This window comes from Jaculus jaculus, chromosome 3 (genome assembly GCF_020740685.1).
Source record: "Jaculus jaculus isolate mJacJac1 chromosome 3, mJacJac1.mat.Y.cur, whole genome shotgun sequence".
Lineage (NCBI taxonomy): Eukaryota > Metazoa > Chordata > Mammalia > Rodentia > Dipodidae > Jaculus > Jaculus jaculus.
This window is the reverse complement of record NC_059104.1, coordinates 83,042,037-83,058,200: the sequence shown is the minus strand read 5'-3', so window position 1 is coordinate 83,058,200 and position 16,164 is coordinate 83,042,037. Positions and strand designations below refer to the sequence as shown.

At 42.2% G+C, this 16,164-nt stretch overlaps 1 protein-coding gene across 3 annotated transcripts in view; it reads right to left on the bottom strand.

Moving 5' to 3' along the window:
• The window catches only part of Ets1 (ETS proto-oncogene 1, transcription factor), a 131,592-nt gene that overhangs the window by 15,100 nt on the left and 100,328 nt on the right, over positions 1–16,164 (bottom strand). For all 3 annotated transcript variants that reach the window (XM_045145124.1, XM_045145125.1, XM_004665475.2), the window contains 5 exons: positions 15,941–16,060; positions 14,022–14,222; positions 11,569–11,646; positions 10,384–10,632; positions 5,807–6,067 (listed from right to left, as the gene is read on the bottom strand). In XM_045145124.1, coding sequence (XP_045001059.1) covers positions 5,807–6,067; positions 10,384–10,632; positions 11,569–11,646; positions 14,022–14,222; positions 15,941–16,060 — 909 coding nt within the window. The remainder of the gene's footprint in view (positions 1–5,806; positions 6,068–10,383; positions 10,633–11,568; positions 11,647–14,021; positions 14,223–15,940; positions 16,061–16,164) is intronic.

Sequence of the window (16,164 nt, the reverse complement as noted above, 5' to 3'; positions counted from 1 at the left end):
TACTTTGTACATATAGCGTGCTGTTCAGGGTGGATTCCATAAATTCATTCACTAATTCACACAAGACAGGAGCCATTATTACTATCTTTTTTCAGATGAGGAAAGTGAAGCACAGAGCCAGGCATTGCACATCCCAAGTCTGCTCATAATCCCTACAGAACATGACAGCTTGGTGAAGAAGCTCATGACAGCTGTCCTCCCATGTGTCTAAACTGGACTTCAATTTGAGGACATTTTCAAATGACAGCTGGAGTGCCGAGGTCACCTGGAAGCCACAGACATCAGGGTAAAATCACTCCAGAGAGGAGAGAGAAGTGGTACTTTTCTGAAGTTAAGCCTCGCTTCTGAGCTGCTGACCAGCCACTGTTTCTTCTTCAGAGCAGGAAAGGGAGGTCAGCTAAAGAAAAGGGAGATGCCACAGAGCACAGCTAGAGTATGTGGGACATGTGGCAGGGCCTTTCCAGACACAGGTGATGGGAATTCCCAAGGACTGTTGCCTACAGGCAGCTCAGGCTGAGCTTGGCTCACTGGAAGCCTTCTGCTTCAAAGGCTCAAAGGTGGAGCTTCACATTGGAGACAGTAGAATTCCTGAGCAGACACCACCCAATTCCATCAACTGTAGTGAGATTTTGTTAAAGAAACAGCAACATCCCCACCCAAAAAATGTGAGATTCCAAGATGCCTCTGAAACAAACAGGAGAACTATTTTTGCTATCCAAAATCTAGAGAGACCTCAAAGAGTAACTAGCAGTAGCTCTCAAGAAATACAGACAGACCAGAAAACAGTAGCTTACAAGGTTCTAGCATAGCTGAACCAAGGCTCTAAGGTGGCTCAGCCCCTCATGGCCTTCCAAAGCTACCAGTGGAAGAAGAAATAGGGGACCTCCTCTATCCACAAATTTTGAAGACATTTAGAAATAAAACATTAACACTGAGACCAAATCTAGGCACAGGCTTTTTATTTTCCTACTAGTAGAAAATAATTAACTGTCACAATGCTCCTCAGTTAACAGGCAGCTCTGCAGGTTGTGGAAGTCGAATTTCCTCCCATCAGGTTTAAATCTTTCTGGAGAATCTGTCTTTACTAACAAACCCATGGCCCTAATATCCCCAAATCCACTCCATACATGCCCTTTGGACCCAGCACCAAACTGCAAAGCTACTCAAAATCCCTCCTTCTTCTGAGCAGCTGATGGGCAAGAAGGCTGTTTCACCTTACTGAATCACAGCACCTAATCCCAACACCTCTGAGTGAGAGCAAAGAGTTTCCTTCTTTTTTGCTCCTGAGCTCCTTCCTCATCCCCACCCTGGAATGCCTAAAGATCACACTTACACTGTCCTTGGCAAGCCCAAGAAACTCAGGGAAGTTACTATCTAGCATTTCTGGGCTCAGAAAAGGCAGCTACTGTATAAAGTAGCACCAGAAGCTCTATTCATATCTACAAGCTCAGTCCTTCTCCACGCTGGTCGTGTCTTGCTGACTTGCAACATTTCCATGGAGAGATTCTGCTCCAGAGCCCAGCTCAGCTCAGGTAACAGATTAAAAAGCTCTACCTTTCCTAATGAAACCATCTGTTGTTTAGAATATCTGAAGTCCCCCTTCCTCTTCCTTAATCTGAATGAATGTTCAGGCAAGAGTTTCTTCCTCTGTCACCATCTGTTCTAAGTACAGATGACTATACCACCTAATTTTCCTTTAGAAAATGGACAGTGTAGCGGTAATGTGCCAAATTGCAGGCAGTGTCCTGAACTGACGGGCTCACAGTACTTCCTCTTGTGGTCAAGTTGCTTGTTTTCACAAACATGTCTTAGCAGTAGCTTTGGGTTACTGAACTTTAAAACCTGATAACAAGCAGAACTCAGGAGTTCTAGGCTTGGCCCAGGCAATTTCTTATTTCACAACTTTAGACTCACTACTGTGCCATCTATAAAGTGGCAAAAAGAATTCACTCAGACCAAAAGCAACTTGAGTGGACCCACACACAGAAAGACACATGAGGCTCCTTTTCCTACACATCTAGTAGCTTTTTATGTAATGTTTCTCTCTCTCTCTTATACACACATACACACACACCCAAAGAAATACTTCTCAGCTGAGATCTAGATAGTCCTAAATTTAGCCTTAAGGAAACTGAAAGACTGCTTACAAATCTATACAACATTATAAAACATAATCTTAGGAGAGTTAATGAAGGGCTTTGCACTTAGACTTTTGCAGGCTCCAGGTGCAAAAGAAATTTGCTCTCTACATAATTTCAACCCAGTGGGTAAAGATATACCTAGACATAGACGAGATCATTACCACTAGGTCTACCACAGCAAGCATAGAAATGGACTCTTTTCTGTGGCTGTGACTAGCAATCTAGAATGAAGCTCAATAAAAGTGACTCACAAGCCAGGAACTCTGGGCCAAAGCCAAAAGCCAGCTCCAACCTCTTCCCTCCCCTCAGCCACATGTATGTAATGTTAATTGGTGAAAAGAGGCCTACTGGGTTCTCTGTGGAGACCATGGAGACACCCAAGGAGTGGTTATATTCTTTCATATGGGGAATAGATTGTCTAGTCAGGTGAGGCACTTGGAGTTCATTCAGGAGCTACCTTCTTGCAGAACGCAGCTAACAGGCCTTGAATAAACCATGTTCTTTGTGCCTCAATTTCACCAACTATAAAATGGGACTGAAGATACAGAGAAGAAGGGAGACAATTTAACAAGAATGAATCAGAGAAGCCTATATTTTTCAAGAATCTGGAAGGCATTTTGCTGAGGTTGATAAAATATATAGAAAACATCAGGCTACTTCTTACCGACTGTGCTGTAATTAGACGGGCTTCAGAATATATCTTTGAACGAGAGAAAATGGAGCTTTCTGATCGTATCAGTTTGCTAACCGTAAGCAGTCCTAGTAAGAGAAGGAGGTACATTTTGGCGGAAGCCAACACTGCATTTGATGTATTTTTTCACTCAGCTAACAGGCAGGCTTTCAACCCATGTTATCTCCCCCCACATCTCGACCTAATTTAACAAGTTGCTTTGGAAGCTCAGTGAAAGTTGGTGCAATTTTCTTATCTTTGGAGAAAGAATGTAACTGTGCAAGAGTATGTGAAAAATCGGTTTCTAACTGATTTCCACACTTACAGTGTAGCAGCTAAGATATCACAGTAAGAAGGAAAATGCATTTCTTTGGAGACGATGTGAACAGAAACACCATCCCCTAGTTTAAGGGAAGGAGAACACGGGAGCATCTACGTGCTCAACTGCAGCGCAAGTGAAAGAATTCTGTTGCAAAGCACAGGTGGCCTGCTGTGAAGTATTCTTGTTCTGCAGCCATCAAATTTAAGAAAACTGACAAAAAACAAGAACCAAAGCAGACACAGAAAATAGGTGCAACCTTTATGAGCAAGAAAAAAAGCACTGCCAACACTCATACAACAATTTCTGCTTTTCAAAGGACATTTTCAGAATTCAACTCATTTTAATATATCTTCATAAAGCAAGAGACCACTTGTAGGCACTTCAGCCATTGCTCTGGGTGATTGGACAAAGCGGGATGGGTGTATTCCATCCATTTCCCCATTATCTGACATGGGGAGGGAACCTGGAAGTGACAAGATCAGGAACCACCATGGGGGACCAGCTGCAATGCATACAAGCAGCACTCACTAGACACAGGGCACATTAAAATCTGTGCTGATCACACATCTAATACACTTCAACTTTCACTCGGACCACAGTTTTAAGAGATTCTAGTTCAAGTTCAAAGATACCTACAATAAATTCAGCAAGGCAGTATTTGCACCTAGCCTGTGCTCACTTGCTGAGATAATCCATGGTTTCTTCTCCCATGTTTACCACAGTGTCTAGCAGTCATTTGTTTAGTCAGTTTATTTGGTTCAACTGCATTTTCACCCATCTCCTACAGTCAGGATAAGGATGAACACTTCTACTTCACTAAAAGAAGAAGGGGGTACAAAAAAATTTGCCTAAAATCACATAGTGTGTTAGAGATGGGAGGGAGCTCAGAGAGGACTTCTGTTTTCTGAGCTATTGTTCTCACCACTGAATGAGAAGATGCTTCAAATATTTTCAATTCAAATACCTTAGTTTTGGAGACACTAAGTAATGATCATACATCTCTTTCCCTCACTGGTCGTTTTGCTCCCTTATCCACGATGGGAAAGGGGAAGCAAAGGAGGGCAGGAAAGAAGAAAGTAGAAAGGGAGCGAGGAAGAAAGGAAACAAAAAAGGAAGAAAAAAAGAGAAAGGAAGGGAGGGAGACTAAACAGTATCTAGACAAGGTATCACTGCCCAGCAAGTATTTTCTTTCTCTTCGCAGTTAAGCAGCTCTTCCCCCTCCCCACTTAATCACTGCATTTGGGAGGGGAGGAGTCTAGTCTTAACTCCAGAACCTGGGATTCCTGTACATCTTGAGAGACTTCTTGCATTTTTCCCACCCCAGATGTCTTTAATGAAGACAGGTAAACTTTCCAATATGCTGTTGTGAAGAAATGGGAAAAGTCCTCCTTTCCATGGAGCAAGTTCCCATCTGCTAATCAGGTTCAAACAAAGACCATGGAAATATTTTAGAAAGAATAAAGTAGATCTTCAGATTTGTCCCCTAGCCCATCATTCTATACACTGTTCTTAGTGCTATCCAAAAACACAGACCTGTTTCATGGGCACTATTCAATTATACTTAGGACTATGTTTTGTGGAAGGAAACACAGAAGGTACATTCTTGATCTGTGAAGGAAGAGTAGTTTCCCAAGCACTTGTGTTTCTTCTCAAAGGACAGTTAATTTCCTCAGAAAAATCCTGAGGCTTCTTTGGACACAGTAAGGACTTTACACACTTTTAAGATGAGACAGGTCAACAGAAGCACAGATTTTGCTATTGGTTTTCACTCAGAGTCTCTATCTGATGACTGGATATGGTAGGGAGCCTTTTAAGAGGACAGAGGCCTACACCTCATCTGAGTATCAAAGCTTAAATTAGGCTTCTCTCAGAACACACTTCCTAAGCTTTAGAAAGCACCATAGTCTCCAGAAAGGACCTGATGTTTGACACATTTATGAATAAAAGCTTCTTGGATTCTTCTCAGATAAACTCATCCCAGTGTTCCCGGATTAAGCAGCCCATGTGCTGTCACCATCTGAACAACATGCGGTCTTGTTCTACTGTCAGATTTGCGACCACAGCCCACTCAGTGATACCTGCATTCTAGCATTATTCTACATTTACTACCACTCATAGCTTTCATGCCAAGAAGAAATCTGATCATAAAACTTAGGGGGGGGGGAATGTATGTTCCTCTATAATCTCGGGATAGATCTACACAGGGCTTGGGACACTACTCCCAAATTCAACCAGCAAGCCCAATTATGACTGCACTACCAAACCATCCAGCAAGCAGGCCATTCAATTCCACCTTGTAGAAAGTCAGTTTCAGGCTCTGTATTTGGAAAGGGCTCCCAAAACCAGGCCAGCAAAAGTCCCTCAACACTAGACAGAACTACTAGGAACTCCATATCATAATAGTTCCCTTCTTCAAATGGGGAGGAAGTCTAAACCTTAGGAATTCTTATCACCTTGAGATGGAACTATACTATTTGCTCCCAAATATTAGTGGCATTTCACAAGCATGGGGTGGTTTCAGATACTGCAGACCACTTAGGGACACCTCTTACTTTCTGAAAAGAAAAGTGTGCCCAGCAGTCTCAAGTAGGTGGTGCAATCCTTTACACTGATCCAACTCGTAGACATGTGCAGACAGCTACCTAGACAACTAGACATGAGAAGAGTGCCTACCTGTGTAGCCAGCCAAGGCAGCAGCAGGAATGACAGGCTTGTCCTTGTTGAGGTCAGCACGGTCACGCACATAGTCCTTGAAAGTGCCCTTGGGCTTGTGGTTGGGCAGAGCAGCGGGATAGTCCTCAGAGTCGAAGCTGTCATAGGAAGGAACACGCTGCAGACTGTTGAAAGATGACTGGCTGCTCCAGGACTGGGTAAGGCGGTCACAACTATCGTAGCTCTCTATGCTCTCAAAAGAATCTTGGCCCCCGAGTTTACCTGGAAATGGAGGAGGTAAGAAGAGGACAACGAGGAGGGATTGGGGAAAAAAAAATCTGTAAAAACCCTCTTATGGAGGAGATTGCTAATCAGATCTGCAGGGGGAGGGGGGTGGAGGAAGATAGGGGCCATAGGAACAGAAGCCCCAGCGATCATGAGTTGACTCTGAGTCAAGGGGGCTAAGCCAGCCAGGCAGCAATCTCAGAAGAGCTGTCACTCTGCATACTGGCTAGTGGAAAGCCCTGGAGGCAGGAGCTGCTCATAGCAGCCAGTGGACTCAGCCAGTCACAGACCTCAAGAATTCTAAAGCACAAATCCAAACTATGAGAAGGGTGCTGGCTGTAATTGAATTTTTAGCTAATATATTAGACTTAATGAATTGATTTTAAAAATCAGAGCATTGTCAGATTGAGTATTTTTTTTTTACAATTCAAGCCAACGAAACAATTTTAAAAGGTCCAACTTGCAAAACATTGTAATCATAAGAAAAAACATTAAACTAAGAGCAAATTGGCCTTCTCTGACTTTGGAACTAAAGTAGTATATTTTTTAGTGTTTTCCCCCAAATCTTTGTCCTTCCCTTATACCTCTTCAAAGAAAGAAAGAAGCTGTGGAATGCTTTCAAGGAGGTTAGAACAAACAAACAAAAACTCCACTATCACTCTTTTATGTAGAAAAACATATTCTTCACTCTTTCCAAGTATAATTCATTATTAAATTCATACTTCTTTGGGAAATATGGCCCGTTAAAAAAAACAAGATGGTTAAAGAGTTAACATCCTCAGCAGGATAAGAAATCCTTTTCACTGTGAGTTACTTAAGGCTTAAGTGACCACAAGATCATGCAAGTTCATTAATTTCCCAAACCAGGTTATAAACAGCTGCTATGATTGCACAATCACTCTTGAAGAAATTTCCATTGGCAAAAATGCCATTAAAACTGAGACTAATAAGAAAACATTGGAGAAAAATAATGCATAGAAGGTTTAACAGACTCCTGGGCATACGTTCATGTTCTGTGTTCAGCTACTATTCAGGCAAAGCAAAGAAAATCACAGGAGATGAGATGACCACATTGATTTGCTCAAAACCCAGCAAATATGTGTCCACAGAAACACCTGTAAATCCATCCTCCCTTGCTCAAAGCTGGTTTATCTACATGTTTCAAATCCCAGAATACAAGTTCCTTGTCCAACCTCATATTAGTATTCTTCTAGAGTGTTCTTTCCCTCATCACAGTGGGTGTTGATTAAGAAAAATAAACTCATACATGAGAAGATGCCCAAATCAAAATCAAATACACAGGAAAAAAAATGTCATACCCCAAACTGGAAAAATTTCCAGGTCAAATGTACTGAAACTCAACAGCATTTTTGGCACAAGCCACTTTTGGAGATATTCTGCTCTGCCTTCTAACTCAATACTGGTATGCTAAAAAGATGGCACTGCCTACTTCATCTCATTCCATTTTATTTTTCCTCATTTGACCAAAGGATAGAAACTTCCTGAAGGCAATTCAAAAAGACAGAGTGATGGGTCCAGCCTAGCCCACTATATCACATCTACACCTTCTCATTACTATTAAAAATGAAAGAGCTGTCCCTTCCAGGAAGTCACATTGAATGATTCAAGACAACAGCTCATAAGCAGAATGCCACAGACTCTTTAGCAGAGTAGGACTTTATCTGGCATCTCACAAAAAGGCATTTGCTCACACTAGCTATTCATCTCACCAGTATACCAACCACATCAGAAGTCTAAGAAAGAGAATTTAGGTTTCCATGAAGAAACTCCATTAAGCCATTAACCTATAGGTATTTTTAATGCGTAGGTCTCCTGAAAGACTGTTACCTGTATCTGCTATTTTTATATCGACAGGGCCAGAAGATCTGTTTCTACCAGCAAGACAGCTAAGTTATGGAAGAGCTCCACTAAGCAAGGGCACTAAACTAGACATTCACACTCTTTGGCAGCCTCTCCAACATGAGACAAGCAGTTTAGAAGTGAGGTTTACAGAAGAAAACTGCTTTTGTTTTAGCTCTATTTCACAATCCTAGAGCTTGAAACCTTCATTTGTGGGTATTTTCTCTAAGGTAGGTGACTCCAACTGAATTAGACACTTGGTTCTGCTCCTGTCTCAAGCAGGGTGTCCTGTAAGATGAGCGCAGCCAGCTTTTCTGAGAAATGCCTCACAAGATCCTCCAAAGCTAACCAACTCCACCAAATAGCACTCAGAACAGTAGACAGGTAGACCCACACCAACCCACAGAAAAGGCCAGCACAAAGAAAGGCCTTAGTCCAAGTAAGTGGGGCATAGAAGAACTTTGTATACTATACTATAGTATACTATCTGAATACCACAATTATTAATAATCAGCTAACAGTAATGCTTTCAGTCTAGAACAGTCATACCATCTCGGATTCAACAGCCCTTGGGCCAGTCATGTTTACAACACTTCTAACATACAGAAAGCAGAGCTGTACAAAATTGTCTTCCCCTTGAGTGCTGTGCTCTGCTCTGAAGCTTAGAGAATGAGTGACAGTGGAGCCAGAGAGAAACATCCCATGGCCCTTAGTAGGGGTCATTTGGGTTTACAACCATTAGTTTGGGTTTGAAGCATTTGTACAGACTGAACCCATGAACCAAGAAAAGGAGAGAGAGAAGGAGCATTTACACAAATGCAAAACCAGACACTAGTATAAAACAATGTAACAGCAAATTTACCCAAATTTACACCATGTCTAAACCCCAAACTCACAACTCAGTCTCCTTAAATAGATACAGAGACTACCCCCACGAGAAAGAAAGATACACTGCTAGACCTGCTTGAGAAAAAAGACATGTATACACACACTTGTGTGTATATATTTAAATAGAGATATACCCCAAAGTAAAAGCAGTCAAAAAGGGAAAGGCAGCCCTGCTCCCACCCCTCCTCTTTGGTCTGATACACTAACACCTCAGGGCCCCAAGAAGAACAATTTGGGGTTTTGATTTTGCAGGGACTTTTCCTGTGCTGGGCTCTTTGGCTATCCCAAGGCTTGCTGGGAGGAAGTGTGTGTCTGAACACTTGAAGAAAATGACAATGTGTTTGGCCCATAGTGCCCATGATAACTCTCCAGAGTGAAGGTTCTAGTAGCTCTCCTCCAGGACCCCAAGAGCAGGTATCACAGAGAATCACACACAGAGAAGAAATTACTAATCCCCAACTTCTGTTTATAATCCTTTCCCATGTAGCCACCAGAAAAACCATCATTATAGCTTCACAGAAAGCAGCTAGCTATTCCTGAATGAGCAAGCCCCTCCTTACAACAGACTGTACTGTTCTCAGAAACAAAACAATCTGAACACAGTGCTAAGCAGATGATGCCTCTAAGTGTTTCTGTTGTGATCTTAAAAGTTGGGTATAGGGCTGGAGAGATGGCTTAGTGGTTAAGCGCTTGCCTGTGAAACCTAAGGACCCCGGTTCGAGGCTCGGTTCCCCAGGCCCCACGTTAGCCAGATGCACAAGTGGGCGCACGCGTCTGGAGTTCGTTTGCAGAGGCTGGAAGCCCTGGCGCGCCCATTCTCTCTCTCTCCCTCTATCTGCCTTTCTCTCTGTGTCTGTCACTCTCAAATTAAAAAAAAAAAAAAAAAATTTAAAAAAAAATTTTAAAAAAAAGTTGGGTGTATTTTACCTTTGTGGCATTATGACAGCCAGCTCTATTTTTGAAACATTTACTTCCCTGCCAATAACTGTTTTATCATTATCATAATAGCCATGTCAACAAGAGTACCTTCTTTTGGAAGCCTCTGGCCAACTCCTTCCCAAGTCCCCCAGCTAAATACACACTTTTACCGCACTGTTGACAACTAGTTACAAATAAGTCATTGGCTAACCATCTTATATATTCCCAAACCAAAGAAGTCACAAAAGACTATGGTCCCAGACTCAGCAGTAAAGGTCATTCCAGGTACCAAGCCAGGCTTAGCCGTCTGACCCAGTACTCAGGGAAGAGCACCATGGCTCATGCAGAATTTCAGGATTCTGTTCTCTAAATCAAAACTCTCTCAAAGAAAATACAGCGTGCCTTTCAAACTTCAACTAGAGGTACATTTGATTGTTTTCCCTGCCTGATTTAAATTCCTCTACAAACCCTGAAATCTTGATTATTATTCCACGGTAGAAAGATCTTAATATCTATATACTAATAGCCAAGAAAGCTACAACTGAGGATCTATAGCATTAATAAGTAAGAAAAATAGGACCTGAAAAATCCATAAAGTAACAAAATTCTTATAAACACAAGGGTCTGAAAGTAGAGATTCAACCTACCACGACTGGTCCTCCCCATGCACATATTGTCTGGAGTTAGAACTTCCTGCTTGATGGCAAAGTAATCTGTCTGCAAGGCGTCTGTCTGAAGAGGGTCCCGGAGGATGACAGAGGGGTAGTCATTCTCATACTTGAGGGACAGGAGTTCCTCAGAACTGATGGGATGGAGCGTCTGATAGGATTCAGTGATAAAGCTTGGCTCTGAGAACTCCGAGGGTGGAACACACTGAGCATGCTCAATACCATAGCCTGGGGGGAAAAGAGTATGTTTACAATTGCAAAGAGGAGACATTTGTACCGAAAACAAGCAATTCTTTACCACCTACAGTAGTCCCTCATGTGCAATGATCTGACCATCTTAGAGAATTAAAGGAAAATAGTCAGAAGGCTCAGGTCTAATATTGATACACTCTAATAGCTATTGTCCTTGATAAAACACTCCCCTTTCTGACTTAATTTTTTCCTCTATAAAATAAGGCTGATTACCATCTTCCTCCAAGTACTGTGATTAAGACAAATGACAGGAATGTAAGACAATGTAACATGTCTACCAACATTTCTGACTGTCATCAGTTCTGATGCCTAATAGTGCATATTACTGCTACTGGAATAAATACAAAGATAAAAGTGTTAACACACCTGTTTAACACTCCTTTTGAAAGCAAGGCTTTGAGGTTAAGAATGACCAGAGTGTTCTCCTTCTCTACCAGCCCTCCATTATGGTAAGAGAGGCTACACTCAGAGAAGGCATTGCTTTTCTGAGACAGAATGTTTTGCTGCCTGGACAACTCTTTCAGCAGGATTTCTGAGGAAGTGCTGACATTTCCACTAGTATGAAAGGCAAGAGCATGGGCCAGGATCAAACCTCTAACTCAGCCCTCTCATACCCACCATCACACACAGGACCAAGGAACACTGAAAGTTTAGCCAAGTTATATTCTTTCCCTGGGACTTTCAGGAAGATAATAGAAACGACATCCCAATAGTGTAAGGACTTGAAGGATAAATACACACATAGGTTGAACCCTTGCAGTTTGTGAAAAACTATAAATAACAAAAGAGAACATATTGAAGAAAATACTATTTTCCATAGAATTATTATAAATGCATTTGCAATCAACTGAGACAGGGAGAGTTTCCAAGTTTCCTACTACACCTACCCAAGAAAGGGAAAATGACACTTACTAATGAAGTAATCCGAGGTATAGCGGGATTCTGGATAGGTAGGGTTGGCACCATTAACTTGATATGGTTTCACATCCTCTGTAACAGGCAGAGTAGGAAATGAAATAAACAGAATGTGTAAGGAACACTTAGATCTGAGGATCTTGGATTTGAGAGCCACAGTGATCTCAACCCCTTTTCTAAGAAATCTGGAAACCCATTAACTGAGTTGGTGTCTGAGTTGTCCTGCCTTGGATCTTGTCTGTCAGTGAGATCACAAAAGTTGGCTAAGTTTATTATTTCAGTAGCTGCAAAATGAGATTAGCATTGTGAAACAGCCCTTAGTGAGTAGTTGCTAGGGGTTGGGAAGGCAGACAGCACTCATTCTTGATGCTTGGGTGTTATATGTGTTCTGCTCTAGAGATCAGAACTGATGGTGTGACAATGAAACTGCTGTGGCCTAGATGCCCACTTCTCTGGGAACTGAAGGGGAACAAAAAGGAAGGGGTAACACAGCAGAACTATTTTCCACAGAACCATGGTGGGCTTAGAGTCCTCTGGTTACCCAAAAATCAATTGCCCCACTACTGACTCCTCATGGGATCTGACTGCATTTCATTGTAAGAATTGGACAAAAGGGAACATGTTAGTTTGGAATTCTTTCTAAGTATCAGATAGCTTGCTAAAAGGAAAAGTTGATGGGAAAACAGGTTTATTCTTGCAATCAAAAAAAAAAAAAAGCACTCCCTACTTGAGATAACATGATTACACTCTGCTGGAGCAGCTTATCAGACTGAAACATCCCTTTCACCTTTGGCCTTGAACCCCACCCCAAACAACTATGTTCTTGTGATGCTTCAGTTTAATTACAGAAACTAGCCTGTCCAGCAGTAAAAATGTCTTGCTCATCAGATATGTGAATCTGAAGAACGATGGTATTACTACGTCTCACACTGCATCACTGGCTGGGATAACAAGACTTGTGTTCTCACTCAGGCATGCCCTACTTCACTTCAATTCTCTGACACTGCTTCTTTGCAGCAGGTAGGCCAAACCTGTCATAGGTCCAGAAGTAAAGTAAAATAATGTTTAATGAGGAGAGTGGCCAATGAAAAAATTCCCTAACCTAAGGCACTTTACAGAGAAAGACAATAGGAGTCATGTCTCACAGGGTTATTATGATAATTTAAAGAGAAAATGTATTTTATAGCACTTGGGCAATAAGGAGATTCTCTGTTTACCAGTTATCACTAGGACCAGTGGCAGCTCCCCTACAGAGGACACCTGGTTCTCAAGGCCTGGTACCACCTGCGGTAAACTCAGAAACCAACAGTTAAACTATCCTTTCAGAAGGCTGCCACATCTTTTCCCCCATAAACAGGTGGCTCCTATGAACACCTAGGGGTGGGCACAAGTAAGTGAGGTACACAGAGAACATGCCAGTACTCAAGAAAACTGAAGCCGCCGGCCTGTCCTCAGTAGCAGAGGCTATAGAAGAGCCACCTCATTCCTGTGTCAGTTCATTTATGATTTTCAGCCAAATTGCTGAAGAACAGGAATACCAATCAGAGGACTAGAATGAGGGTTTCTCTTGGACCCAGCAAAGTGGGGGAGATTCTTAAACAGGACAAGGAATTCTAAGGAATTAAAGTGCTAACCCTGAGCTTTATGCCCTGCTCTGGCATCTGCGCCTAGGCCTGGGGCTGGTGACCACAGGAAGAGGGTGGGCCTGGGTTAGAGAGGACAGCAGTCTTCTAGGCTTACAGTCAGATACAGGGCACTGCTGACTACTGGTAACTGCAATTTATTTTAAGAAGAAATTCAGAAAAATAAGTGCAAAACACCCAAGTTTGCTGCCTGCTGCTGTTTCTATACTCAGCCAGAGCTGTGGGATGTGAGTCACTTGGTCCAAAAAGGTTGGAAGAGGCCGGTAAGGGAGGCCGTGTCATTACAGGGTTGCAACATCATGTCCTGATATAACCCTAGCTTTGCCTCCAGATGTAAAAGGTATTCTACACTACTGCAATTCCAAACCAGTTACTGGACAGAGAAGCCTGTCTTATTAATAAGCTCAGTGAAGCTAATCTTTCCTATGACCAGACATTATACTCAATAGATCAAGGGAGTATTATCAAGATTACCAGGAAAACAAAGCAAAATACAAAATATCCCGGGGTTAGTTGTGTGTACTCTTTGTTCAAATAGTGCATGGGTCTAAAAAAACAATTTGGATTAGAACCTTGCATACGAAGACACTACAGAACTACATCCTTGCTAAAGATTAAATTCTGAACCCCTAATACACAGAAGGAAAACAACCAATATGTGCCAAGCCCTTGTTCTGTACCAGGCCCATCCCTGTAGACCATCTATACAACAGTTGAACATACTGGCATTCCACTACTGGGCCAGTCCCCTATTTTCTCCCATAGCAACTACACATGAGGTCCACTTCTCTGTTTTCAAACATTTACCTTTCTGCAGGATCTCTAGATGTTCCCATAGAATGTCCCCAACAAAGTCTGGAGCCAGCTCGAGGAAGCAATCTTTACCCAGAGCACATAGGGCTGCCCCATTCATGCAGAACTTCTGGAAGTCCACACCTTTCAAGCTGAACTCATTCACAGCCCACATCACCCAATCCCGTACATGGGTTTCCGTCCACTGCCGGGGGTCTGTGGGGAGAGACCAGGTAAAGATGCAGTAGGTCAGGCTCTGGGGAAGATTCTAAAAGATATCAGCCCCTGACAGACCTATAGAGCAGCAGCCTGTGAGAATATATCCTCTGGCACCTACCATATCTTCCTTCATACACTCAGCATCCAACCTTCCCTATTTTGTCAGCTAACAGAAACTGTGATCTGCCAACAAGTAATAAAGGAATATTCCCTGCCTTCCATTCAGGCTGAAGAGCTCCATGGGTTTTCTCTCACATCTTGATTTCCATTAAGCTTTTTGAAAAGCTCTACTCAAGAGAATATGGCTTTTATAATGGCAATCATAACAAAGTAACATGTTTTCCATAAACTTCACATGTTTCTATATGCTCTCAACCTGTATGATACACATCAGATTGCTATAGTCAATTATTTTCAACTTAGCCACTTATGCTTCATAATAATCCTAGCAATTAGTACTAGTGAATCATTCAAATGGCATCATGAAGTTATCATATTACAAAGTCTGCATATTCCAGAGGCCTAGCTTTGAGCGGCATGCAATACAGACAATGTTTAATCTTCACATGACTTGAGATTTGACATTAAGAGCTCAGATGACAGTAGGTTGTGGTACCCATATCACTGATGCTTTCAGGCACACATACTTCAATCCAAATGGCAAATTCATGAGATTCTGAAACTTCCAGCAGTCAGAAGTCACTTTGTTTTACCTTCTGGTCCTCAAAGGATGTTGGCACTGCTGTCCACTGAGGTTTGTGGTAAAGTTGTAAATATGGGAAAAATACATACAGACACTCACAGAATCTATCTAAAGCTTGGGTCTGGCCATGCTGGAAGTCAGTAATTGAACTGGCCTGCTGCAAACAGCCTTCCTTCATCATTCTCAATGGAAAATCAGTTTTTGTGCTCTTGATTGTCTATGAAACCTTCCTTGGTGATGCTGACATGTTTTGTATTCACTTGTCCTTTCTGACAACTCCAAAGCCCTTCCATTCCTCAATAAACCCCTACAGATAAGACCACCCAAAGTGAAAACACATTTTGTCAAAGTACTTGGAAGGGAAAATGTTAATCAATAAATACCAAGAAATATAGTGCCCAAGGTCATCCAATGGTGGTCCAGAGTAATCCTGCCCCAAAGTTTCCCAAACTTGTCTGCATTCTGGAATCATCTGAGAGTTTAAGAATACAGATGTTGGGCTGGAGAAATGGCTCAGTAGTTAAAGACATGCTTGCAAGGTGTGACAATCACCTAGGTTCAATTCTGCAGTACCCATGTAAAGGCAAATGCATAAAGTGGTGCATACATCTGGAGTTCTTTTTCAGTGGCAAGAGGCCCTGGTGCACCCATTCTCTCATTCACATACACACTCCTCATTCTTCTCTCTGCTTGCAAATAAAGAAAGTAAAAATAAAAGAATACAGATGCCACCAGTGATTAAGACTGACACTGGATCTGGCATAGGACATAGTCCCAGACATTTTCAAAGATTCAAATGTGTAGATAGACAGGGGACTGTCACTGCAGGACCAAGATGGCAGTGACAAGCCTGGGAGATAGTGAATCATCAGCACGTGTCTACACCAGTCCTACGGGATGTCTGCAACTGGCCATTAGTGCTGGCTCATGGGAGCAGTACTGAAGGAGAGTGAAGATGAGCTTTCCCCAAGATCTGGCCTCAGGGTCCCTTTCTCCAATTACAAAACAATACCTTTGGGGATTCCCAGTCGCTGTTGCTCTTTTGTGAAACCACTGAAAGTAGCTTTCAATGCTTGAGACATCATTTCTTTGCTACTTGGAGTTAAGAGTGGGACATCTGCACATTCCATATCTGTAAGAAAACAAAAATTAAACAGGTGATTAACCATTTATAAAACATAAGGATGGACTGAAGAAAGCAAGCTGAGAAAGAGCTGTGTAAATATCCTCACCAGA